Source organism: Cnephaeus nilssonii (genome assembly GCF_951640355.1).
Source record: "Cnephaeus nilssonii genome assembly, chromosome: 17".
NCBI classification, from domain to species: domain Eukaryota; kingdom Metazoa; phylum Chordata; class Mammalia; order Chiroptera; family Vespertilionidae; genus Cnephaeus; species Cnephaeus nilssonii.
The window spans coordinates 27,327,061-27,354,571 of NC_137088.1; the positions used below are offsets into that span (position 1 = coordinate 27,327,061).

At 44.2% G+C, this 27,511-nt stretch overlaps 1 protein-coding gene across 1 annotated transcript; it reads left to right on the plus strand.

Annotated features, from left to right (window-relative positions):
- The first annotated feature begins 260 nt into the window (after window positions 1-260).
- LOC307113561 (serotransferrin-like) lies at window positions 261-27,085 on the plus strand. The gene is made up of 17 exons (XM_079795323.1): window positions 261-404; window positions 2,322-2,488; window positions 5,400-5,508; window positions 6,228-6,404; window positions 7,124-7,271; window positions 8,048-8,103; window positions 8,639-8,814; window positions 9,584-9,761; window positions 11,407-11,561; window positions 12,158-12,248; window positions 12,853-12,888; window positions 14,255-14,413; window positions 18,005-18,149; window positions 19,315-19,379; window positions 23,578-23,762; window positions 25,355-25,544; window positions 26,892-27,085. The coding sequence occupies exons 1-17, from the start codon at window positions 362-364 to the stop codon at window positions 26,945-26,947; spliced, it is 2,136 nt and encodes a 711-aa protein (XP_079651449.1). The 5' UTR covers window positions 261-361; the 3' UTR covers window positions 26,948-27,085.
- Window positions 27,086-27,511: the final 426 nt, after the last annotated feature.

Here is a 27,511-nt window from a genome sequence, read left to right on the forward strand (position 1 = left end):
GAACAGAGCCGCCCACTCCCCACCCTACCCTCACCCCCTCTCCCCAGCCCCAACCGGCTGCAGTTCCACTCCTGCACAGAGGCAGCACACATGAACAAAGGATTGGTTTTTCTTTAATTTCCTTCCAATCAGCATTTTTGTGCTGGACTCCTTCCATGGGTCTGACCCAGATATCAGGAAATGAGGAGAGTGGGGGTGAGGAATGAAGGGTGATTGGGCAAGCAGGCTGTGCAAACACAGGAGGTCAAAGATTGTGCTTGGTCCCCCTGGTCAGAGATAAAGAGAGCGGGGCACAGAGAGACAGCGCAGAAGACCGCTGGTCTGTGCCTGCTGCTCCACCCCGCAGACCCAGACCGGGAGGATGAGGCTCACCATCCCTGCCCTGCTGGCCTGTGCCATTCTGGGTGAGTATGGGTGCAGGGAAGTCCCCTTATACTCTGGACCCAGCCACACTGCCCCCTGGGCTCCATGTTCCCTCGTTGGGGCTGGACAGACAGAGCCTTTCCTCAGCTCTTCCCCATGGCACCTCTGCACCTGCTTTAGCACTCACTGCCTCTGGGATAGCTTTGTGCCTGCATGCACCTGCTGGTCCTGCTTGTGCCCCTGGCACTTTTTCATGCTCTTCTTGCTTTCTCCTCCTCCTCCCTGTACAGTAAATCTTATAATAGAGAAATACAATAAATTAGAGCACTCCCATCACAGTTTATCAAATCCTTTCCCTGGGGCCTCTCAATCAAGTCCAAACGGTTTAGCGAGGCATTCAAGGCCTCGCTGGATCTGATCTCCTCTTCTTGGGGAATATGATGTCTCATGGGAGCCATTGGCGCTGACAAAATCCTGACGCATAGCAGCCCAGGAGTCTGGAGCATGGGATTTAAAGCCAGACTTCTTGGGTCCTCACCAGTGAGGAAGGTAGTACAGCCTGGCCAGGGAGGGTAGGTGAGGAAAATTGAGGCCATGGATCCAGGCAGCGGTGGAATTTGCTGCACACATCCCTGCAATGGGGGCTGCCACTGGTTGGCCTCTCCCACTCTCATCACCTCCTGAGATTATTGGGCCCCCTTATCCTCTTACTTTTACCTTTGGAGACTTCCATGTTTAGTCATTTGTCTCTCCTGAAAACGTTTACCCTTCAGAGTCGGTCTCACATTATTTGCCTCTGCCTCACTCCTTTCCGACCCCCCCCCCCCCCCTTCAAGGATCTCATAAGGCTGTGCAAGGTAAATGCATGACTAAGACAAATTCCTGCCCAGGGAAACCTCAGGAGGGGCAATTTGGGAAGGGTCTGCCCCTGGTTCCTGAGGCCTCCTGTGGTTTCCCAGGGCAGAGTTGGGATAAAGGGTATTGGGGCAGAAAGTTCCTCCTTATACGTTCTGGAGAACTGCTGCCCTCCCCCTCTGCTGCTTTGTGGATATTCAGCGGCTTCCTTAAGTTAGTTGATCCACGGAGAGTAGAGATAACAGAGGGTTTGGGGAACAGTGCCAAAGCTCACATGATAAGGACAACACATCTGTAACCACATGGATTTTAGTAGCTACAGACATGGCTGACTTTAGCTTCTCCTAATTGCAGCCCAAAAGACTGGTGAAAATTGAGGGTCATTCGAAACAGAGAGAACCACTGACTATGTGGAGTTTCTAGTTATTCCTGGGACAGAGGAAGACAGATGGTGTCAGAGACAAATTCTTTATCTCATCAGTCATTTACCTCTATCTGTACAGTAAATCTTGTAAAAGAGAAATACAATGCACGCCCCCTACTGGCCAACCAGATGCAAATAACTCAGAATGTTATCTTCTTTAGTTCCCTGGGCAGAGACCAAAGACTGGAGGCCTGGTTTCTAAGCATCTCAGCCACTAATGATAGGCTGGGTAAAACATCACTCTCTGAGCACAGTTCCCGCCTCTTTTAAAAGTGGTAATTCCTATCTTGTTGGCTTCCTGGCTTGCAGTATTGAGCCAATGCCTTGAGGTGGTTGAAAATGCCATGTCACACTGATGAGGCTTATGTCCCATTGCAGTCCCATGATGGTGAGGGAAGAAGGCACGGAGAACACAGAAGAGCAGATTTTGGTTTCCTATTGAGATCTGAAGGTCAAGCCCTCTCTCCTGCCAGCAATGGGTGGCAAGTGGGAACCTGGGAGGTCATTAGGGTTCGCTTCTCTTGTCCCAGCCTCAGAATGCAGTGGAACCTGTACCCTTCACTGATCACGGACTGGAGTGGAAGGAGGACAGGACAGAGGGGATGTAGCCTTCAAGTCCCTTCAGAGGGTGTTGCTGTCTCTCCCACTGGAACAGGGCGCTCTGTCCTTTCTCCTGTAGGGCTGTGCCTGGCTGTCCCCGAAAAAACTGTGCGATGGTGCACCATCTCAGAGCCTGAGAACACAAAGTGCACAACTTTCCAAAAGCAAAATTTGGATTTGCAAAAGGCTGTTACTCTTGACTGTGTGAAGAAATCCTCCCACTATGAGTGCATCGAGGCCATTGAGGTAAGTCACTGCTGCCTAAAGGAGAGTGGAAGACAATCCGCACTCCCTCTTGCTCCTGGCGTTCTGGAACAATTCTGTACTCACACATAGGAGGCTGATGTACTTCAGAAATGGACATCGGAGCGGCTACCTTTAATAATTCTTAAAGCAAAATTCATTGTGCTCTGAAAGGGGGTTATTTTGAGGCACTAAGTTCTCTGAACTCAGGGGAAAAACAAGAATATTTGCTATCAAAATAACATGGTTTGGAAGTTCTTAATACATCATGAAAGTAGGTGAGTGATGGTCACAGGGAAGAGAAATATGGTGAGAGATTACAGATGATAGCTGGTCCCTTTGTTTTCTAGGTTTTACAAAATCCTCTTCTTCAACATTGTTCCTGCTCATTTGAACCTGTGTCAGTTGCTGGCTGGGCAAAGGGGCTACAGTGATGAATTTAAACACACATGGTCCTTACTCTTGAGAAGCTTTTCTTAGGAGAGAAGAAAAGCATGCAAACAAGTAGATATGTAATTTCAAAATGTATGCCATAAAATGAAGGGGAAAAGTAGAATGCTCTGACAGAGCCTGGTTTCAGGAACAATCTCCCTGAGAGGGAACAATGAAGATGAGACCCCAGGGATGAGCATGGGTATAACACTCCAAGCAGTGAACAGTAGCATGTGCAAAGGTCCTGAGACAGGGGAGAGCTGAGCTTGTTAGAGTTGCTGTAGAGGAGCCACGGTGACAGAGCAGAGCAAGCAGATACTGGAAGGAGCAATGAGGTAGGAGAGGCAGACTCAGCTAAACGGAGCTTGATTAACTCAGGAAATCAGTGATTTGATATAAAAACTTGTGTGGTTTTTTTTTAAAAAGGTATTTTTATTGATTTCAGAGAGGAAGAGAGAAAGATAGAAACATCAATGATGAGAGAGAATCATTGATTAGCTGCCTCCTGCACGCCCCTTACTGGGGATTGAGCCCACAACTTGGGCACGTGCCCTTGACCAGAATCGAACCTGGGACCCTTCAGTTTGCAGGCCGACACTCTATCCACTGAGCCAAACTGGCTAGGGCTTGTGTGTTCGTTTTTTTTGTTTTTTGTTATTTGCTTTTAAATTGGACCTCAGTTTCTATCATGGCTTAATTATAACCCTTGAATTATGAATATGATCAGCTTTGGTCTATGCAAGCCCCTCTTTTTAAATATGTTAATAAGATAAAGTAATACTATCCAAAAATCCACCACAAGTTCACAAAACTTCATTATTGCCAATAGCTTATGTTTGCAGCAGCATTGGATTCTATGGGAATGGCACCACTTGGGTTTACTTGCAATGATCTGTGCTTCCCCTTTCTAAGCAAACAGAATCCTAAGATTTTTTTTTTGCCTTTTATTTTAGTTTTAAGACTTGTCTATGTGCTAGAGGCCCAGTGCATGAAGTTAGTGCACTTGGGGAAGAGGGTTCCCTCAGCCCAGCCTGCACCCTCTTGCAGTCTGCAAGCCCTCGGGGGATGTCTGACTGCTGGCTTAGGCCCGCTCCCCATAGGAAGCTATACTTCCATGATCTGTGTCATGTTATATGTAGGGAATAAGACAATAGTAGTTCTAAATGAAATAAAACAATAATGTAAGCCAAACTATATATTTGTCTAGCTGATACTTATCTAGCCTTGTAAAAACTAATAAAAACTATTCACAGAGTACTGGCAAGGGCTTCTAAGAATTATTTTGATTAAAGATAGTTGAAGAAAAATGGAATAGAAGTTATTAAGAGTATATATAAAAATAGTGCTTCTTACTTTAAGAAAAAATAAATTATAGATACAGTGGAGGGTACCAAAAACATTTAAAGTGAACTATTATTTAATTTTTCACTCCCACTAGTGGTGCATTTAAATACTTTACATTATTAAATTAATTACAGATGCAGTGTAAAGGCATCAAACAACAACCAGCAAGGACCAATGTAATGAAGGAAATAAACCCATACTGCCTGTATTAGAATCCCTGCTCCATGACTCACTAGCTATGTGACCTCAAGAAGTGATTTAAAGTGTCTCTGTTTTTTAATGTGTAAAATGCAGCTGCAGAATGGCTCCCGCCTCCAGGATGGTGCTACTGAAGGCTGCCCGCCAGCAATGTGCTAACCTCCCAGCTTACAAGTAGGCATGAGTTGGATAGCAATGATCTGTGATATGTCTGAGTAGTCCATTAAATGAACAATGAACCACAACGGAAGTAATCATCGCTTAACACTTAGTTCAGAGTAAAGCAAGAAGTTAAATCCAAAGACACACTAACTCTATGAATGCAGGACTCCTATAGTTATCTGGACCCAAGACAGGAAGGAAAAGTACTGAGTACTGAATCAGAGTGGAGAAGAGTATCATCAAACCCCACTCCCGCATAAGGAGGGCCTCACAGTGACGCCTGAGAAGGCCTCAGCAGAGGGCCCACCATAAAGAGGTCATCAAATAGAAGCACCTGGGTTCTCAATGTACACATGTGTAAGAGCATGGCCAGGCAGTGGGCCTGAGTGATTGACTGCAGCCTCCTTCAGAGCCTGCAGTGCCTGGGCTGTGCACCCAGCCTGGTGTGGGGAGGGCAGCTTTCCTCCACGAGGCCTGTGAGTAAAGCCTCTGTAGCTCAGGTTGATCCTAGAAGGTCACACACAGGTTTCTGAGCCAAAAACCAGACTCCTCACCAGGAAAAAGAAAACCAATCAATTCCTTTCTCTATGTTGAAGGAATAGGAATATGGTGGCCAAACTCCCCCCAGTGGGGTGGTGGAGTTAAATGAAACGGGTTAGTGTGTGGTCTGGCCAAGTTGATGGCTTTTCTGGCCCCAAATGTCACCCTCACTCACCTGGGTTAAGCGGTCTTTCCTGGAATTGAGGGGTTCATTGGTGTTTGGTTTGTTCCTTTTCAGAAAGGCAGAGCAGATGCTATGACATTGGATGCGGGTTTGGTGTTTGAGGCGAGCCAAGCCCCCCACAACCTGAAACCTGTAGTGGCAGAATACTACGGGTCAAAAGAGAGTGAGTTCTCCCTGGGGATCCGGGGGAGAGTTTGTGGCTGTTGTTCTATCCTGATAGACCCTTGTTCTCTCCGGGTAGACTCTTGTCTTGTTTAGGCAGGTAATGGAGGAGTGAGTGGGCAATGTGGTGCCCTATAAGCCCCCACAGGCACAACTCAGGCCTCTGTGGCTTTGGGCTGGCTGAGGACTGGTGCTGCTGACAGTGATCTCCTGGGCCAGGAAGTGTGTACAGCCTGACCTGAACCATTAGAGTTTAGAGCTGTATAGAGAGTCCTCCAAGAACCACAGGTACCTCACTCAGAGAAGAGACTACACTGGAGCACACACTCTGAGAGTAACCTGACTATTTCTGGGCCTGTGTCCCTAGGTCCCAGGAAATACTTAGGAGTCAGGAATGTGACCTCTGGTTTCCAGGTAGCCTTGGGTTGGTAGGTGTAGGCAGAAAACCTGCAGGGCCAGGGCAGGAAAAATCATTGAGGCCCATGTGCATGTGGCTTTCTTGCCAGTGTTTGCCTGGAGGGTTATACAAATGTCCCCTCTGTGGTCCTTTTCTTCCCTGCAAACCTAGGGAAGTTATTCTGATCTCTCCCTCGTTAGGACCCAACCCAACATAAGTGTGGCTTATGGGTTCCCCTTCCCTAGTCAGGAGCCCAGCAGTGATGAGCAATGTTTCCCTGAGGCCCAGGTTGTGGGTCTTCCATTCACACTGTCTCTTTGTAGATCCACAAACCAGCTATTATGCTGTGGCCGTGGTGAAGAAGGGCAGCGGCTTCCAGCTGAACCAGCTTCGAGGCAAGAAGTCCTGCCACACCGGCCTTGACAGGTCTGCTGGGTGGAAGATCCCCATGGGCACACTCTATAACGAATTGCCTGAGCCACAGGAAAATCTTCAGAAAGGTAAGCAGGCAGGAGGGTGTGTGCCATAGGCCACCCTGAGGTCACTCAGACATGATCAGGTGGTCATGTGTAATGATTCCTGGGGTGGAGGTGGGAGGTTAACCAGCTTTAAACTGGTTGGGTCTGCAACACCGGCAGCCCTTGGGAGGGTTCGGCTGAGTCCTCTCTTCTCTGAGCTCCTGATACCTCAGCAGAGGCTGCCTGGAGGAGTGGGTGGGGAAGGGCATCAGGCCCAAAAGAGGGTTCAGGCAAGACCAAGGTCAGTGGGCCCTATTGCCCACTTCCCTGGGGTGCCTTCCTTTCTGTGTTTCCCCTCCTGCTGGAGTATTCTCTGGTGGCCATGTGCTGGCCATGAGCTTGGCATGCACCTGTCCAGGTGGGTCTGTCATCTCCTGGGCATGACTTCCAGAGGAGACTTCTCTCTGAGCTGTTCCAGTGTGACGAGGCAGGGAGCGGGGCTGACAGTGACCTAAGCCAGGCCTTGATTGGTAGCAGGCATAGGCCTGGTCCTTGGGGAGGGTGATGGGAGAATAGTTGTTAACACGTCCCTTTTTGGAAACCTTGATCTTGACCAGTGAACACACATACGGGCAAGCTAGGCCTGGTAGCTGGGTTTGTTCTGGTCACTCTCTGTTCATGCATGAGCCTGGGTTGGGAGCTGGAATTGTCTTTGGCCAGGCTGGCTCATGCCCTGTGTTCCACATTTCTGTGTTGAGCAGCAGCGGCCAATTTCTTCGCGGGCAGCTGTGTTCCCGGTGCAGATGGGACAGCCTTCCCCAAACTGTGTCAGCTGTGCGCTGGGAAAGGGAAAGACAAGTGTGCCTTCTCCCACCATGAACCGTACTTTGGCTACTCGGGTGCCCTCAAGTGAGTGAGACTTGCTGCTGCCCCATGGCAGCCGAAGTGTTCAATGTCCTCAGGCTGGGAAACCCACTCTAGTCCATAGCATAGCCCAGCCTGCAACAAGAGTGTTCAGGTGGCCTAACCCCTCCCCCCGCCCCCTCCCCCCAAGCTGGGACTTGCCAGACTAGGCCAGCGCATGCTTCCTTCATGCTTCATTGATAGGAACCCACTTTCCTTGGGTCTCTTCTGTCTTCCCAGAGCCCTTGAATCTGGCAAGTGTGTCCTCTCACTGTACTGGGCAGAGCCTGAGGGAACAGGAACATCCCTAGTGTCTGAGACATTCTCCAGTGACTGGCTCTCTGTTTTCTACTGCAGCAGTGTCACTTGCTCAATGTACTGGCCTCTCTCCTGCCTCCCCTCATGGCCTCTGTGCAGACAGCTCACATAGCTCATTTCTTGCTTCTTCTTTTCCCTTGGTTTTATAGTAAGCTAAGGGTACTTTTCCCCCTTCAGGAGATGCTAAGCCTTTATCCTCCATTTCAGAAGTTTGAAAAACATTCTCTGTCCTAAAATATCTTCAATGCCTTTTTGCTGCTTTGGGGCACCTGGTGAGGAACCTCTAGCTCCTGGGAGCTCACCTCTCACACATCGGTGGTACCCTAGATGCTTCCTCTGTGTTGGTCTGCACAGAGGTCTCCACCAGGCTCTCCCCTTGACCCATGCAGGAGAGGTGATCAGACCCTCAAGCCAGGAGAAGGGTCTATCCCGCAGAAACCCTCCTAATGTGTTTCTTCTCACAGGTGTTTGAAGGATGGTGCTGGGGAAGTGGCCTTTGTGAAACACTTGACGGTATTGGGTAAGTTATTAGAAGAATTTGCAGATCCCCACGAAACAGTGGGCCTTCTCTTTTTCCTGCCTCCCTTTTCATGCTTAGTAGTCAGACTTGAGGATAGTGTGTTCCTCCTTTATCATTGCTTGGGTTCCTACATGTTCAGAGGTATGTGCCTGTAGGGTCCCTGCCTGGACTCCTGGGCCTCTTTCCATCATTCAATGTCCTGTATACAGGGCCATTTCCTTCTGTTAAGTGTTGCCATAGCAAAGGATTGGGGACAGGTCTGGCCAACCTTGGCCTATAGTTGGCCTACTAAGATGAGACCAATGTGGGATGTGGGGAAGTTAACCCTGCACTGGGTATCAGAAAATTCCTCTCCTGTAACTGGCTGTGGGACCTTGAGCAAGTCAGTTTCCCTATGTTCTTTGGCCCTCAGTGTTAGCTCCAGGCTTCTCAGCTCACACATTTTATGATGCAGTGGGATTGCAAGGGAGGGTACGGGAGACCAAAAGCTCATGGTTTTTCATGCAGTAGGTTCATCTGGGCTTTCCTCCCTCAGAGGATCTTCCACAAGCTGACTGGGACCAGTATGAGCTCCTCTGCAGGGACAACACCCGGAAGCCAGTAGATAAATATGAGGAGTGCCACCTGGCCTCTGTCCCTTCCCATGCTGTTGTGGCCCGAAGTGTAGGCGGCAATGAGGACTGGATCTGGGAGCTTCTCAACCAGGCCCAGGTATGAAATCCACTGTTCTCCCTCCTTAGTGGTCCTTGCTTGGATTTGGGGCATTTTCCTTCATTTCCTTAATGCCACTGCAGACCATTCTGTTTTTAGGACACAGTGGGGATTATGCTACACACCATCCACTTACCTAAAAGTGCTCAGCAGGGACTCTTCTCAGAGTAGTATGGAACCTAGTCCTGCATTATCATCTACCAGACTCCTACATTTTGGACCAGTGACATGAAGATGCTCCTAACTGCTCTATTACATTTCTTTCCAGCTAAATCAGGCTTTTAGGACAAGGGCAAACATCCCTGCCCTCATGAGGCCTTCCACGAACTCCCCAGAATGAAATGGTCTCTTTCTTGATGTCCCTCAACTTGACTGCAAGGGAGCTAGCTGCTTGCACCACGAGCTTTACATCCCTAGGGCAGCAGAATGCTAGAAATGAGCCAACTATCATCCAGCCCTCCCATCCATCCATCAAGAGTTTAAGTGACAATCACACAGTGTCAGCCTCTGACAGATACTTTTCTTGCACTCAGTGAGCCATCAATCCAGTCAGGGAGACAAGCACAGAAACACATTCAGGGAAATAAGATGTGGCACGTCCCCCAGAGGGCTGTAAGTGGAAAAGGTGATGGGTAGGAAAGAGCAGGCCTGACTGCCCTGGCATTTGGAAATTTCATAGTTTAATTTTCTGGGATTTTGGTTTCTTTTAGTCCCATTTCATAACTTACTTTGTCACTGTAGCCATTCATTGCTGTTTTACCATAAATAGGAAGATTATGGCAGAGGTACAACTGGAGACTTCCAGCTTTTCAGCTCCTCTGAGGGGAAGGACCTGTTGTTTAAGGACTCTACCCAAGGGTTTTTAAGGATTCCCCCTAAGATGGACTCCTGGATGTACCTGGGATATGAGTATGCCTCTGCAATGAAGAATCTGAAGGCAAAGACACGTAAGTACTTGGGAAGGACCATGTGACCTTAGGAGCTTGGAAACCTGATGAGGGCAGGGACCAGTGATAGAGTCTGTTCAGGTATTGAACACCTGCCCTGATGTTCCTTTATCTGCCCTACCTGTTGGATAGATGCATTCATCATCATGAGATAAGCCTGGGCATCACCACAGGGAATTAAAGGAAATTCATATGTAAAATGACATTATTTCCCTTGTATAAATCAGGGCTGCCCCAACCACTTTGTGAAGCCAATTAGCCTGACACAAAGTAAGTAAAAAAGAATGAAATTAATTTCCTACCTATAAGCCAGTACAATGGTAAACATGTGGCCTAGTGAGGCTGAAATTCTCGACAGGTCCGTCCTGTTTCTGAATTTTCCTGGTCACTGGAGGTTTGTTTGGTCATTCATTCATTCAGCAGAGAATTATCGGTTATCTGGCCATAGATTGTGCTAGATGCTGGTATATAATGGGGAGACAAACATATATTAGATTCTGTTATCATGAAACTTTCTTACCAGAAGAGAAGACAAATGTTAAATGGATAGTCATTCTACTGAATGATCAATTAAAATGGAGAGATTTACTCAGAAGAAGGAAAAAACAACAACACAGGACAAAATACCATGGACCTATGAGACCATGAAAACAAAAACAGGTCCTGGAGTTAAGATAAGGCTTCCTGAGGAAGTGGCTCTTGAGTTGGGTCTGATGGTTAAGTGTTCATTTATTCAGCAGACATTTATTGCGCTAACCACAAGCCAGGCACTATCCTGAACAATGAGGGTGCAGTGGAGAAAAGACAGGCATGGCCCTTGCCTGGCAGAGCTTATGATCTTCTACAGCAGTGGTTCCCAACCTTTTTTTGGTCATGCCCCACCTAAGCATCTCTAAAATCCCGATGTCCCCCTGTGACATATAATTCTTATTATACAAAAAGTGAACTTCCTATTCACACAGAGGAAGCCTAAAAGGCCATTAATGTGGTCTAAACAAGCTTCCAAAGAACATGGCATCCTGAATGAGAAAAATGAAAGGACAGTTGAAGTATTGAGGAAGAAATCATTAAAAAATTGTTTAAAAATAATAATATGAAGTAATACAAAAAATAGCAAATAAAGTTTCAAAACATATAATAGAGAACTGAAATGCATAAATATATCACAAAATAATATACTGTATATGAGGCCCCTAGAACCATAAGAAATGCAAAAAATTCACTGTTAATAACTCATTCTCCAATTGCTCCCTTAAAAATTAAATTGCCTCCCTGTGGGGTGTGTATCCTACATTGGTAACCACTGTTCTACAGGGAACAGACAATAAACAATGAACAAATAAATAAGAACAGCTCAAGTGGTTAACTGTTATTTCAAAAAGAGGAAAAAAACTAGCCTGAAGTGATAGAGTGCCCGGCATTTGGGAGGATGATTGGCTTCTCAGAAGAAATAAATTTAAACTAAGTCTAAATGATAAGAAGTCAATCAAGAGATTGTTATTGCCTTTGCTTTCTAACATAATTCCTTGAATGGGATCTGTTTGGGCAAATCCCAGAATTTTCATGAAGACAGTTAGTAGCATTCAAACTAGCAGGCAGCTCATGGTGCCGCATCTGAAACCCCATTCTCTTACTTATGTCCTAGGCCCGGATGCCTCAACGGCTGGATGCAATACTGTGAAGTGGTGTGCAATAGGCCACCAGGAGAGACTCAAGTGTGATGAGTGGAGTATAAACAGTAAAGGGAAAATAGAGTGTGAATCAGCAGAGACCACCGAAGACTGTATTGCCATGATCATGGTATGTCATTTCTGCTTCCATAGGGCAGTGCCTTTGCCACTGCTGCCTGCCTATCCCAAGTATTCCTGGGAGTGATATGAAAACCCAGGAATAATCAGGTATGTGGGCAGCTAATTCATTAGGCAAAAGGAGTTAGAACCTTACCCTCACTGAAGGAGCCCTGCCCCACAGAAGCTTCAGTATTTTTGAGCGTGTGGATCTGATGGGCTCCTTAGAGCTAGGCTCCACTCGTCTGTCTTGCAAAGGAGAATACTTGGTGTCAGAAAGATGTTGTGGGAATGTCCCTGAGACAGTGTGTACTATTAGAGGACAGGCAGATCAAATGTGGGTCTTTGCTCCTGAAGAAACTAAGCAAGGCACCCAGAACTGATCATCAGTTCAAGGTGGTTTGGGTGAAAATGAGAGTACATTTTATTTTCTGTGCTGGGTGTACCTGGCTGATCCTTTGTGGGGTGGGGGGGTCCAGAACTAGCAATAGCTGTCTCCTTGGTACTTGATGACCTGGGCTGGGAAGGATGCTTCAAGGAAACACCTGGAAGGGCAGACAACAGAAAATGGCCTCCTTACATCTACTCTGATATGCTGTGTCTTTGCAGAAAGGAGAAGCTGATGCCATGAGCTTGGATGGAGGCTTCATCTACATCGCGGGCAAGTGTGGACTGGTGCCTGTCCTGGCAGAGAACTACAGTAAGTGGAAGGGGCGCCCCTCAGTGTTGTATTTCTTCTAGGCCACGAAGAAAGGAGATGGGAAAATCATAACCAGATTCTTACTACAATGGCCATAAAAGAACTTGCTTACTGAGCCTCTCCCACTTTCCAGGCTCTGGGCTCCCTCATCTCTAATCCCCACAGTTATCTTGAAGGATAGTTCTTCTATCATACCTTCCACCCGGGGAAATGGAGGCTTTGCATTGCAAAGTTCCAGCTAAAACAAAACCTATTGCAGAGAACAGTTGGGATTCTTAGCTGAGATTCATGGCAGGTCTTCTTGCTTGCAAAACTCACACTTTTCTTATTGCTCTGGTGCAGATATTCAAGTATAATCGAATTGGCAGGGACCACTATGGCCACAGGACAGACAGAGCAGGAAACTTGAAATTCATAATTTTGGGCTAAATTCCAATGGCCAGAGAGTTAAAGTGAATTTGCACAATTAAGAGAGCTTGGGCTTTTTGGGAATTGGTGATATGTAGTTTTTATGGCTCTTTTTATTCTGATCTGCAACATGGGGAAGGCATGATTTCAATCTATAAATGAGTATTTAATGAATTCTTCATTTTCTCTTCTCCAGAAACTTCCAGTAATTGTAAGAACACACCAGAAAGAGGTGAGTTGGGATTGGGAACCTGAGTTTAAGATAAATTCCATTGCTTGGGGGAAAGAGGAAGATAAGTTTAAATTCAAATCACAAGTAGATAAGGCAACCAAAAAGATCCAATTTTTAGAATGCAAAAGAATCATGGAAAGATAGTAAATGGTAATGACGGTTCCTCTTTTACACTTGCCATGACTTACACAAAGGATTTCTCATTGAATCCTATAAAGTAGGTCTTGTCATCCTCTAAGGATGTAGAAGAGGCTGAGAGAATTTATAAGTTGTCTAGGCTCCTATATCCTGTAAGCACATCCACACCCTCCTCACCACTCCTGACTGCCTTGCATTACATTAGGCCTGCAGTTTCAGATGAGAGTTAGCACCAGCCAAGGAACCTTGCATATTTGTGTCTGGCAGGGCTGGGGAGAGAGGTTCCCACGGACATATGTCTAAGAGGATAAAATTCCCCAGTCTTCCAGCCAGGGTTGGGCTCAAGAATCCAGGCCAAAGGTGGCTCTTGCCCAGGGTTCTGGCTGGGGTGGATTTGGAAAGATGGAGTGGGAGCAAGTCAGGAACTCTTACACCCTGGTAAGCACTGTGCCCCAGAACCTCTATGCACACACCTCTCTAGGTCATTTTCCAGCTACTAGTGTGCAATTGTGTCCTTGTGACTTCCCCTGATTACAACCTCCCAGCCTTTCCCCATCACTCTAGGAGCCAAGCTCAGCAGGAGAATATAGAAAGGCCTATTCTTATTCCATGGATAACATGACTTCTCTGTTTTCTGTTGTAAACAAGTTACTCAGTTAAATTAGAAAGTTGAAATCACAGGTTGATGTTCCATCCCCGTTTTTAAGAATCAGCAACTATTTGCTGCTAAAAATGGTAGCCGACTTGCTTTTGACAGTTTCCACTTCACATATTTATTTTAGTGCAAATCTGTATTCTTATTGCAAAATATATGGCCAAAATATTCCCTTCAGTTTATTGACCATATACAATATTTCCTAATAATTGTTAGTACACTATGTACTCTTCAGTATTCATTCCTCTGATATTCCCCAGTGGAAGGTGAGTTGCTGATTTATAACTTCAGTAGCTTTGTGCATTTGGGAAAGGGTCATACACCAGCCATTGCTCTATGATAATATATTCTTGTTATTTTGATTTTTCAGTTCAGATTCATCTCCACCTGAAAGAATGACTTGTATTCACCTCACTGTTATTGGGAAGGGCTCCTTCAGAGACAGTAGGAATAATTCAGAATAATTTTGCTTCCATAGGGAGATGGCAGGCTTTGACTGCTGACAGATACTCTGGAGGGCCTAGAGGTGTTAATACATCATTTTTATTTTATTTTTTGGCATATTTCTTACAGGATATTTGGCTGTGGCTGTGGTTAAGTCATCATCACCAGAGGACCTCACATGGAACACTCTACAAGGCAAGAGGTCCTGTCACACTGCAGTAGATAGAACTGCTGGCTGGAATATCCCCATGGGCCTGCTCTACAACAGGATCAATCACTGTGAATTTGGTGAGTGAATCCTAGGAGGTCCCTGTAGTCAGGGCAGGCCAGAAAGAGGTGACCTGGGAAGAGAGTGGTATAGTACAAAATGCTGCTGTGGCCCTGGTTCTATAGTAGTTAAAATTTGCTTAAAGTGAACCTTAAGGAAATACCTAAAAGAGACAGTAGGACTGGGGAGATGAATCAAAATGGTTCTTTTTGGTTGCACATAATGGCTTACCTTTCTCTCTTATGAAAAAGAGGAGAGGTGAGCAGTCCATGCTGATACCATCATTAGAAACCCAGGCTCCCTTTCTCTTTTGCTTCACCATTCTGAGCATGAGTCCTCCGTCTTCAAGGTCATCCATAATTACCGTCACATCCATAATCCAGGAAACCTCAAGGAGCAAGGAATAAGGGCAACTTAAAGTGAATGTCACCTGTAGTTAACATATTAAAGAAGCCATCCAGGAAATCTAACCCAATCACTTCAAATAACTTCTTATTGCTCAGAATTTAGGCACATAATCCACTTAGCTCTAAAAAACACTGGAAAATGTCATCATTCATTTGGGCATGTTTCTGCCCAAATAAAACCAGATCTTTGTTTAAAAAAATTAAAAATAGAATTACCATATGATCCAGCAATTCTACTTCTGGATATTTATCGAAAAGAAAAAACACTAATTCAAAAAGATATATGCACTCCCATGTTTACTGCAGCTTTATTTACTAGTGGCCTGGTGCACAAATTCATGCACATTGAAAATAAATTAATTAGAGGAAATATTTTAATATCGCTATTCACCCTTTATAATAGAAGTGTCAACCAAATTCATGATCAACAATGATACATCGAAACACACACGTGCAATTGGCGCCAGCGAGAGCTTTATATGTATTGCACATGCACAAACCAACTTAGCCAACTTCTCTTTCAGGTAATTGTCAGCAACACAGCAGTAAATATCAACATGAAGCAGATTATTATTGTAGATCACTCAAGGAGAACAAAGGGTAAAATATTTAACTGCAGCAGTGTTTGATTATATTCTGCACAGTGAGAAAACCTGAAGTCATTTTCAAGGTCCACCAGTTCTTACTTCTTTTCAGTTGGGTCAAGTTTCTAAGCTTTCTAAATCTCCGTTTTCTGGCAAATGAAAAGAAAATAGGATTCTACTGAGTCTCCTATCTACCTACTCCAGGACTTCTGTAAGGATCAAATGAGATGAGGCACAGGAAAATACTTCACAGACATTTGGTTAAAGTGTAAATGTTTCCACCTGGCTATAAAGCAAGTCATGTTCCTGGGCTGAAGAAACTGCAAGGAGGCTAGTCGCTAGGGAGAGGAAGCTGGGCGTTGCTACATGATGTCATTATCAGCGCTCACAGCTACTGTTTCCAGGCTGGGCTGGGCTGTGGGCCGCATTTTGTGCCATGCGGTCTTGGCAGCGTTGGCTGCAATTTGGTGAAGTATTGCTCCGGGGTGGTGACGGGGCCTGTGTCCCACTTGGGGGAAGCCGAGTGTTGATTTGTCGACACCAGGTCCATGGTGCCGTTTATTTTTAAATGGCCAGTGCATGTCACGGCAGCTCCTGCATTGAGCACCTGCCCCGTGGTGGTCAGTGTGCATCATAGCGACCAGTCAGATGGGCAGAGCATATTAGCTTTATATAAATACTAGAGGCCCGATGCACAAAGATTCGTGCAATGGGCCTTCCTTTCCCTGGCTGCCGGCACCGCTTTTTATATATATACTAGAGGCCTGGAGCCACTTTTCCGCCTTCGCTCCTGCCCAGAGCTGCCTTTCTGCCTTGGCTCTGGCCCGGAGCCGCCTTTCTGCCTTCCCAAGCTGCCCAGAGGCCCAGAGCTGCTGGGGCGGTGCAGAACGCCTGCGGCGTTGCCATGGCAATGACACAAGCATCCCGCCACACCCTCCGCTGCTCATCGCCTGCATATGCAAATTAATCCACCATTTTTGTTGGGTTAATCTGCATACCCACTCCTGATTGCCTGGTGGGTATCGAAAAGGTACCGTCAATTTGCATCTTTCTCTTTTATTAGTGTAGGTAGAAGATAGCCAAGACATGGAAACAACCTAAATGTCCATCAGTAGATGAATGGATAACAAAATTGTCACACATACACACTGGAATATTATTTAGCCATAAAAAATAAGAAAATCTTGCCATTTGCAACAAGATAGATGGACCCTGAGGGCATTATAGTAAGTGAAATAAGTCAGACAGGGAAAGATAAATATTGTATAATTTTATTTATATGTGGAATCTAAAAAATAAAAATAAAAACAGAAAAAGAAAACCAAACTAAGCTCATAAATACAGAGAACACATTGATGGTTGCTAGAGGCCAGGGGTGGGTTTGGACAACATGGGTAAAGGGGGTCAAAAGGTACAAACTTTGAGTTATAAAATAAATAAGTCATGGGGATGTGCAGGATGGTGACTAAAGTTAATAATGTTGTGTTGCATATTTAAAAGATGCCAATAGAGATCTTAAATTTCTCATCACAAAAGTTTTATAACTGTATGATGGCAGATGTTAACTAGACTTATTGTGGTGATTATTTCACAATATATTCATAATCATTATTTGTATACCTGAAACAAATATAATGTTAAATGTCAATTATGTATCAATAAAAATGATAAATGGAGAAAAACATTGAAAAAAACTAGATCTTTGTTACTAAGGAACAAGGGGAAATAGCTATAGGGTCAACAGCTATTAGGCCTTTCTAGGCAATGTGAGTGTGAGATCCTTAGGTCTCACCAAGTGACTGCGCAATTCCCAGGACCCTTCCAAGGGATAGGAATCAGTATATTCTCTGTCCTCTGAATATCCTCCAGCTTAGTTATAGCCCCTAAAAACCCATGTGAAGTTCACCATGGACAAATGTTTTCTAATGGTTCTCGTTTACATTAACTTCCTGAGTATGTCCTCCCTGCCACCTCTAAATACGTGTAACTGATGTAAAAAGGAAAGTCCTCTAAAAACAGTTATGAACCAGATGAGGCATGTGTGTGGACTGGATCACACGTAAGCACCCAGTTGTTCTGATAGCAATTTGATAGGAAGCAAAGAGTGCTGGGTGACGTTCAGAAGCTCTGGTTCCCAACCAGCAAGGGCACCACCTCTGCTCTCCTGGAAGTGTTACAGCCAGGGGAGAGCAGCTGAGCTGTGACTAAATTTCCCCAGCCCTTTTTTGAGTTTGGAGTTCTAAGTTCTGTTAAGGCCTCTTGTAATAAATGGCAGGAGAAGAAAACATCTGCAAATAGGTGGCACAAGTTCAGGGAGTGAGACCTTCAATTTTATCCCCTTTATGTTATTTCCATCTTTTTCCTTTAGATAAGTGATAACACTCTCAGGGGGTCTGAAGAATTCTCTCCACCAGAAATGTAATGGTCACTAACTTCTATTCCCAGTCTTAAGTTTCCCTTTAAATCCTACAGCCTGGTGGGTCCTGAGTTGGTGGCAGGTCCCAGAATAAATGAGTATGTTCTATCTGTCTTGGGCTATCCACACCTGTTAATGTGTTAGATGAAGGCCATTCTTATCGACTTACTTAGGAAAATCTGACTTCCTCTTGCCCTTCTGCAGATAAATTTTTCAGTCAAGGCTGTGCCCCTGGTTATGCACGAAGTTCCAGTCTCTGTGCTCTGTGTGTTGGTTCAGCAAGTGTTCCAGGAAAGGAGTGTGAACCCAACAACAATGAAAGATACTATGGCTACACAGGGGCTTTCAGGTAAGTCTTATAACGCTGAAATGAATATAATACTCGCAGCTCTGACAAGTTTCCTTTTTTGGAACTAAGGTGAGTTTCTCATGTAACTAGCCTATTAGTCCTTAGTGTTTCAGGTACCATATTTAGCAACCATATGTAGAACCTTGTGTGAAAGGGCCTCCAGGACTGTCTCCAGACCTGGCTGTCATAGACAGCAAAGATTGGCAATATGGTTGTTCTCAACAGAAGGCAATTTGTCCTCTGGAGATAATTGGCAGTGTCTGGAGATATTTTTGATTATCAAATAGGACTGGAGCAGGTTGGGGTGGGGAGACGGTGCTACTGACATCTAATTGGTAGAGGCTGCTAAACATCCCGCATGCATAGGACAGCACCCTATAACAGTTATCTGGCTCAAAATGTTATAAGTGCCAATGTGAGGGAACCCTATCATAGTTGAATATAGGAGTCAGGGGCCTGGCTCATGCTCTTCGTGCATCTCTGGGGAACCTACAACCATACTCAACCTGGAAATATATAAAAGCAAAGTACATGATTTCTACATTCCCATCTATAATTCTATTTCATGGAATGTTTATCATTTTTAAATAGAGACACCTGTTCACTTTATGATCTTATTACTTTTTAATTATTCTTTCTGATTCAGGCCTGTTTTACTTAGTAGTTCATTAATCCATCAACTGCACAAGTATTGTAATTGAACTTCTGGGTGAAAAAAACCACAAAAGTTTATCCCAATGTATCAGTTAGAACCACCTTCTGAATTAGAGTAAGTAAAATGCACAGTCTACACATTTCCAATTTTACAAAGAAATCACCTCACTGGAAAAACTACTCTCTAATATCTGTTTTGATGCATAGAAAATGATGTAGCTCTCTCTGTTGGAGAAACTGTGCCAGAATTTAAGATTTAGTTTATGGAACCGAGACTGTATAACTTACAAAGCAAATCAGAGATTTCTTTTTCTTTACTACTTCTGATGTAAGATTAGTATTAATAGTTGATTAGTGATAATCTATTATTTGTAATAATAGATTAGTGATATAAGGGGAGTCACAATTGCTGATGTCAGATGGCCAGCTCTAGATCTGTAAGGTTGCCCTCCTGAATGACAGATCTATCTCGCTGACTTCCTCTCTTTTCTCCCTGTCTTGCTCCCTGTAGGTGTTTGGTTGAGAGTGGAGACGTGGCCTTTGTGAAGGAAGAGACCGTCATGCAGAACACTGACGGTATGTGCACATGCTCCTCTGTCCCTCTACACCGGGGTTGCTGTGTTCCCTTGTGTTCAGGATGCCTTGGTGAAAGTGTTACTAACTCTGTCAGGCTCCAGAGCTCTGATTCTCAACCTTTTTGTTCAGTGAAAAGAGGTTTTCACTAGGGTAAGCAGCGTGGTAAGAACCGTGAGGTTCCAGTGGCCCTGAATTCTCCCCCAGGAACCCTACCATGGCTGTAGGCATTATGCTGCCTGTCCTCTAAATACCTCAGGGCATATTTCTTTTTAAAAATATATATATTTTTATTGATTTCAGAGAGGAAGTGAAAGGGAAAGAGAGATAGAAACATCAATGATGAGAGAGAATCATTGATTGGCTGCCTCCTGCACGCCCCCTACTGGGGATCAAGCCCGCAACCCAGGCATGTGCCCTTGACCAGAATCGAACCTGGGACCCTTCAGTCCGCAGGCCGATGCTCTATCCACTGAGCCAAACCAGTAAGGGCTCAGGGCATATTTCTTAAGAACAAGGACATTCTCTTATATACCTACTTTACAATTATCAAGATCAGGATATTTACATTAACATGAATTTAATATTCATTACATCCACAGTCCATATTTAACTTTTCTGAATCATTGCAAAAGGGTCCTTTATAATTATTTCCTATATTTTCAGGTCCAATATATATTCCATTATATTCTATGTCCACTGGGGAAAAAAACCCTAGAGACAGTGGCATATTAGTAAGGATGAGCACCAAGATCTTGAATTCTAGAACCAGCTCCATTAAAAGTAACCAGTGCCCCTTAGAACAATAGCCTATTCTAGCAGTGAGCAGGAAAAATATAAGGTGAGCTTGGAACATCACATGGAAGTGATCAGAGTGATGGGACATGTGAAAGCACACAGGAGTCATTTGGACCCCCAACTGGCCAAATCTGGGGCATTCTGAGTATTAAAAGAAATAATAATAATGTAAACTATAATAACCCATTGAATAAAATAAGAATACATGAGTCGATCCTGATTAAACAAATGAAGGTAAAGGAATAGATATTCCTTATTGTAGAATGCTAAACTAATAAATGTAGAAATAATTATAAAGTTAAAAAACAACCACTTGGCAAACAATATAGTCATGATTGATTCAATCAAAAACCATTATTGGATCCTAAAACTAGAGGGTGGATATTGGATGGCTATTACATTGAAAAACAAGCCCTGGCCAGGTGGCTCAGTTGGTTGGAACATTGGCCTATACACCAAAAGGTTATGGGTTTGATTCTGTCAGGGCACATACCTAGGTTACAGGTTTGATCCCAGTCAGGATGCATACAGGAGGCAACCCATTGATGTTTCTCTCTTTCTCTCTCTCTCTATCTCTCTCTCTCTCAAAATAAATAAAAGACATATCCTCAGGATTTGTAAAAAAAAGGAACAAGAAAAAGTTTTTAAAGTTGGTAAGAATGAGTACTCCACCTGCCCACTCTATATTACTAACTACTTATAAAACCCAATATAGTCCAAGCAGCTATTTCTTCCTTCCTTTCCTCATGCCCCTTCACCCAACCTCAAATCTTTCCAGCAACCCGTCTAGAATAAACTAACTCCAACTCCTCCAAGAAGTCTTCTCTGATGGGACACATACATCCACAACACAATCCCTGTCCACATTGCTAGTGTTATTGAATTCATCACACTTTATAATAAACTGTGGCCACAGGAAATCTTTGAGCTGCTTTTTTCCTCCTTTTCTATCCTGACACCGACTACAGTATGTGGCATACAGAAGCTGCTAAGTACTTACTTGAAGGAATATTGATTTGGATAATTTTTCTTTCCTCCCTCCTATTATTTTTGCTTTTCTTCTTTAAGGGCTGTCCTTTTTCCTGCTACCGAGAATTACCCTAAGACCGGTTCTCTGTCACTCCTGGATTTCTTTCTGTACTCTCCTGAGGAGGGCTCCCCTTTCTAGGCTTTAATTCTCCCCTCTCGGCAACGACTCCGAAAGCTTTGCCTCTTGAGGGGAATTTAGAGAGGAAGCCTAACGTATATTGCCACATGGCCATTCCGATGTACAAAGTACACTGGTGCTGCAACCTCAAACTGTATAAATCCAAACTCCTCATATTCTCTCAAAATCCAGTCCTCTTCCTACAGCCTCTGTCCCTATTGAAGACTTGACTACATGCCCTGCCAGTCAAGCCTAGATTAGTCTCTCAGGATGTTTTTATTTCTTCAAAATATGCCTTTATTAATTCCGTGATATGTTGTGGTATAGAAGAATCAGGATACAAAAGCATGTGGAGTCTATGATCTAATTATTTAGATTTGTCTACAAATTATGTGTGTAAAAAAAAAAAGACTAGAAGAAATGCACCAATCAGAAAAGTAGTTGCTATAGGATTATAAGTGTTTCAACATTTTCTTCTTTAAACTGGGTAACATTTTACAAATTACTGTTGTAAAACCAAAACCAAGGATTAGTTTTATTGGAAATAAAAAGTTTTATCATGCACTTCTAGATGCTCACTGCTACACTCCCACTGCTAACTCAGACTAAATCTCCTCCCATCTCATTATTCTTAATGGTCCTATTTTAGGTTCTGGCTCATACAGACATGGAAGTCATATTGACTTCCATTCATAAATCCTCATAGACCCACTTTTCCTCCTGCCAAGTACCACAATCCATTCCACACTCAAGGCCTTTAGGGCCTGGGCGTGCCTCACCTGCTCAGCCCAACCACCGAGACTGTCCCAGTGGGGCCAATTCTCCTTTCACCCATTAGAAACACCAAGTTTGTACCTCCCTGAGCCTTACCAGTGCTCTCCATCCTCCCCAGAGCAGCATTCCTTTTTCCTCCCCCCCCAATTCTATACATTCCAAGACACATAAAGCCTTGCCTCTTCCAGCTAGCTTTCCCTAATTAATGTACCCTCACTGTGCTGGTTCTGAGTTCACATAGCATTTAGAGTGCAGTGTATTCCATAAAATAGAAAATGTTATTATCTGTGCCCTGAATCTTTGCTTTTGGCATGTGTGCTATCTTCCCCTCTAATTAGACTGTATCTTGTATATGGCTGAGAACATAGTATTAAATAAATGCTTAAATTACGAGTAGAACCAGGGTTTAAAGAGAACAAGGATAGATTTCATTTGGAAGATGTTGAGTTGGAGGAACTGGTAAGAAAGGAAAGGAGAAATATTTGAAGGTGAGTGAAGATGTGTATGGTTAGGCAATTTGAGTTTTCTATTAAAACTAAAAGGGGCCGAAACAGGTTTGGCTCAGTGGGTCCCAGGTTCGATTCCAGTCAAGGGCATGTACATTGGTTGCGGGCATATCCCCGGTAGGGGGTGTGCAAGAGGCAGCTGGTCGATGTTTCTCTCTCATCAATGTTTCTAGCTCTCTGTTCCTCTCCTTTCCTCTCTGTAAAAAATCAATAAAATATATATATATTTTTAAAAAAAACCAAAAGGGTACATTTTGGGAGTGTAGAAAACACGTATTTTGACTTTATAGATAACTAATATAAAATTTTATAACAGTGAGTTCATGTATTAGTTGTTTCATTAAATGAAAAAAATAAATGAAAATTTAATTAAGGAAAAGATTAGGAGAAAAGTAAAAACTGGGAAAACATATTTGAGAATTGCCTCTGGAGGAAAGAGCCAGAACCCTGAGAATGGGTAAGATTTTCTTTTCTAGAGAGAATACAGAGAAGGTGAAGCAAAGGGCTGAGAACAGGTCATGGACCTGTGTGCACAGAGGGATGTACACATTTTCACACAGAGCCAGTATGAGCGAGTCAGACTTAAAACACCACTGGTTTCCAAAAGGGCTTCTGGGGAAAATTCCTTTGCTTGTTGGTGCAAGAAGATTGTCAATCAGTTGAGGGTGATGTACTTCCTACGCTGGAGCAAGAGGCCCAAATGCTTTGGAATTTAGTAGAAATAAAGAACTTTTGGAACTGCACCCACAGACTATAGTCCTCTTCTCTGGCTGGGTGGGGCAGGTTGGAAGGAGTGGTTGCTAGGAATTCCTGGTAAGTCTCTTCCTCTCCACATCACTGTGACCTCACAGTGTGCACTTCTGTTGGCCACTGGGTCCAGGCCCTCCACACACCAGTGGGTTGATCACAGTGCCCCGGGGAGGGGTTACTTGACCAAAGCTGTCGGCTGTGGCTGACCCACCTTCTCTATCTCCAGGAAAGAACACTGACGAGTGGGCTAAGAACCTAAAGCAGGAAGATTTCAAGCTGCTGTGCACTGATGGCACCAGGAAGCCTGTGACCGAGGCTGAGAACTGCTACCTAGCCCGGTCCCCAAATCACGGTGTGGTCTCAAGGCAAGATAAGGCAGCTTGTGTTCGCCAGGTGCTACTTGAACAGCAGGTATGAACCAGCCAGGGACTCCACCCTTTCTTTTTGAGTGTTGTGGATAATTTGGGAGGAGCTCACAGCTAAATGCAGCCCATATTCCCGCATTCTCTTTCTGGAAACTAGAATTGTGAGGGTATGGGTTTTCAAACTGGATCTCCGAGGCCTGGCTCTCCTGGTCACTGGAGGTTAGCCTCCATCTGATGTGCATGTCCTCAGGTCTGCCTTCCTGCTTTGCCCTTGGTACCCTCATTTTCTGCACATCTGCATTTTTTTAAATGAAAGAGACTGATTCTGTTTCCCAGACCTCCTTGACACAGGTCATGAAATGCGGATCTGTGTTTCCCTTGCTCAGACAGACTGAGAACGACTCAAACATCCAGAAAAATCCAAGCTCACAACCCTCATGGAGCTTCTCCTCTGGCCAGCCTTGGTGAGGAGAGGGGCTGCCTGAGTATTCTTTTTTTAAATATATATATTTTTATTGATTTCAGAGAGGAAGGGAGAGGGAGAAACATCAATGATAAGAGATAATCTTTGATTGGCTGCCTCCTGCACACTGCCTCAAGCCTGAAACCTGGGCATGCGCCCTGATGGGGAATTGAACCCTGACCTCCTGGTTCATAGGTCGACACTCAACCACTGAGCCACGCTGGCTGGGCCTGCCTGAGTATTCTAATTCTAAAGGCTCCTCTTCCCACTAATACTACCTGCCTATTGAATCACCAATAGTTTTACTTTTAAAAAATTAAGATAGCTTATCTTTATGAGTCCTCTTATGGTAAATTATAATAATAATTCAGATTTAATGAAGATTTCCTAGGTGCTAGGTGGAATGCTAAACTTTTTGTAATCATCATTTCACTTATAATCTTAGGAAGCGTGGAATAATTAAGCCTCTTGCCCAATATAGGATAAAAAATGTAGTCAAGTCCTTGCCGGGTAGCTCAATTCGTTGGAGTGTCATTCCGTACACTGAAAGGTTTCGGGTTCGATTCCATCAAAGCACATACCTAGGTTGTGGGTTCAATCTCTGGTTGGGGTGCTCACAGGAGGCAACTGATTGATGTTTCTCTCTCACATCAATGTTTCTCTCTCTTCCTTCTTCTCTTTCTAAAAATCAATAAAAACATACCCTTGAGTGAATATTAAAAAAAATTTAATCAAACATAAAAACTTGTAACAACTACCTGTACCACCACTTATTGGGTGGCTCATGTTTAACATCTTCTTTGACAATAACACTTGGAAGGGACATGTTTCTGCCTGACCTCTCATTTTCTGGAAGCAGCTCACGAGGCCATGGCCAAGGAAGTGGTATGGAGAGATCAGAGAAATCAGGAGCAGGTGGCTGGGTGGGAAGGACTCCACAGAGGATGTGGACCAGGAGGAACCCTACAGAGGACTTTGGGACTTTATGAAAGCATGGAGCTGGGGCCAAAAGTGGGTGAATGCCACGTGAGGGAGGTGGAGAGATCCTGAGGCATCCTTGGTAGCTTCCCTTGCTTTCCAAAGCCAGTTCTTAACTTTTAGCCTCCTCCATCCCATCCATATGTTCCTGGTTGCTCACTTCCACAGGTCCTCAGCACTTTCTATTCACTTGACAGGTCCAATTTGGAAAAAATGGAAATGACTGCTTGGGCGACTTTTGTCTATTCAAATCTGAAACCAAGGACCTGCTGTTCAGGGATGATACAAAATGTTTGGCTGAACTTCAGGAAAGAACAACGTATGAATCCTATTTGGGAGCGGAGTATGTCACGGCTGTGGGTAACCTGAAACAGTGCTCAACTTCAAGTGAGTAGGAGGAACAGCATGGGGGAAGCTGCAAAGCAAATACGGGCAGGGTTCTGGGTGGTGGTTACAAAAGGAGAAGTGGGCTATAGCTCCAGGAGATGACCAGTGGACAAGATGAAACAATGAGGGAACAGCATAATCCCAGGACATATGAAGGCTACTTGTAAGGGCAGTTGGCAAGAAGGCTATTGCCTCAGGGCACTGAAGTAGTGAATTGCTTGGATATGCAGAATTCCATGTTATTGTGAAGAAAAGAAGGGATTTATGTGCCCATGCCCATTGCTCTGCACTAAAATCCTTTTTTTTATACTGAGTTGCACGGTCTAATATGGCAGCCCTAGCTATATAACACCATTTAAATTTGAATTACTTAAAATTAAACAGAATGAAAAATTTAGTTCCTTGGTCACAGTAGCCATAATTCAAGTGCTCAACAGCTACATGTGGCTCCACATAGGTGAGCAAAGATGCATTTCCATCAACGCAGAAAGGTCTTTAACACAGTGCTGCTCTTGAGAGCTTGAACAATGGTAATTCAGTAACTATAAAGTTGTCATATATAATACTCATCTAGAACACTAGTTTTCTCAGAATTAAAATACAAAAAAGTACATTTGCACTATATCTATGTTGGACCTCATTTAGTCACTTGAAATCATTTGGAAGATGTGGGAGAATAATATGTTATAGGGTGAATATACATCAACTTTTGTGTGCATATAAGTGAGCCATAGTCCTTAAGAAAGCATACCTTAAAGACCAATGGCCATGTGGATTCTGATTCCCAGGCCCTGTGGATATTGAATCAGCAAGTCTGTGCCACATTCAGGGTTCTGAACTTTAATAGCTGCCCCACATGATTTTGATGTAAGGAACATGCTTGCCCATGGCCACGTTGTGAGCACCCAGTTATATTTACCTAACCTGTATCTTCCATGAGGGGAGCAAGTCTGGCTCTGCTGTTTTCTGCTCCATCCCAGCCCCTAGTATGGAAACTGTCACATGCAGGTGCCTGGTGCATCTTGCTATGGTGGTTCCTTTCCAGCCTAAAGAGGTCAGAGAGGACAGTACTCGCAGGCTCCTCCCAATCACATGGACTCAAGTGTAGGAGCTCTGCCTATAAGACACCAGGTGAGGGATGATGCAGGGCAGGGAAATCGTGTTACCATCTTTGGCATGGGGCATGACCTGGGCAAGTGGAGAAGGCCACTGGGAGAATGACTGGTCCAGCATCAGAAGAGCAGGGCTATGGTCTGAGTGCTTTTGTATCAGGTTAAACTGTTCATTCACTCGACAGAAAATATAGGTATATACTGACTTTCCTACCTTTCTTTTCTTCCCCTATAGAACTCCTGGAAGCCTGCACTTTCCATAAACCTTTAACTCCAAAAACGGGGCCATGAGCTGATGGAGATGGGAGCTCATGTGACGCATCAGCGTCCCCTGGTCTCGCTGCCCTGAGTGGTGTTTTTTTTTGGCTGCCTTCACAGTTCAATGTTGCCATCTGTGCAGGAAATAAATAAAAAATATTATTGGTTTTATCTTTTAAAAACTTCATTCTTTCCTAAATGTTTGTCCTGGAAGGATTTCTTCTATACTATCCATCTAAATACTTGTGCAATTGAGCCCTTCCTTCAGAGCTCAAGATCTGATCCTTCCCACAGCTTCAGTTGTGGTGTCACAGCCACACCTCCTGGGTACAGTCCCACTAGGAATTCTTTCTAAAAGGGGTCTGCATGGTCATTAAAATGGAATCAAGTGTATGTGGCTGTGTGTGTGTGTGTGTGTGTGTGTGTGTGTGTGTGTGTGTGTGTGATGAAAGGGAAGGGGCAGGAAGAAGGATGCAGAGTGAGTTATTGAGATAGACTACAGAAAAAGAATATAAAATATTTATATAAAAATTTTTAAATGAATTTTATCAGATCCTGATTCTAACTGATTGGAAAAGTTAATCACTGGAACATCTC

Bases quoted from the DNA above. Each gene is read 5' to 3' on its own strand.
- LOC307113561 (XM_079795323.1), top strand. From the start codon at position 362: ATGAGGCTCACCATCCCTGCCCTGCTGGCCTGTGCCATTCTGG. The intron at 6,405-7,123 runs GTAAGCAGGCAG...TGTGTTGAGCAG, and splicing joins ACAGGAAAATCTTCAGAAAG to CAGCGGCCAATTTCTTCGCG. The intron at 25,545-26,891 runs GTGAGTAGGAGG...CTTCCCCTATAG, and splicing joins GAAACAGTGCTCAACTTCAA to AACTCCTGGAAGCCTGCACT.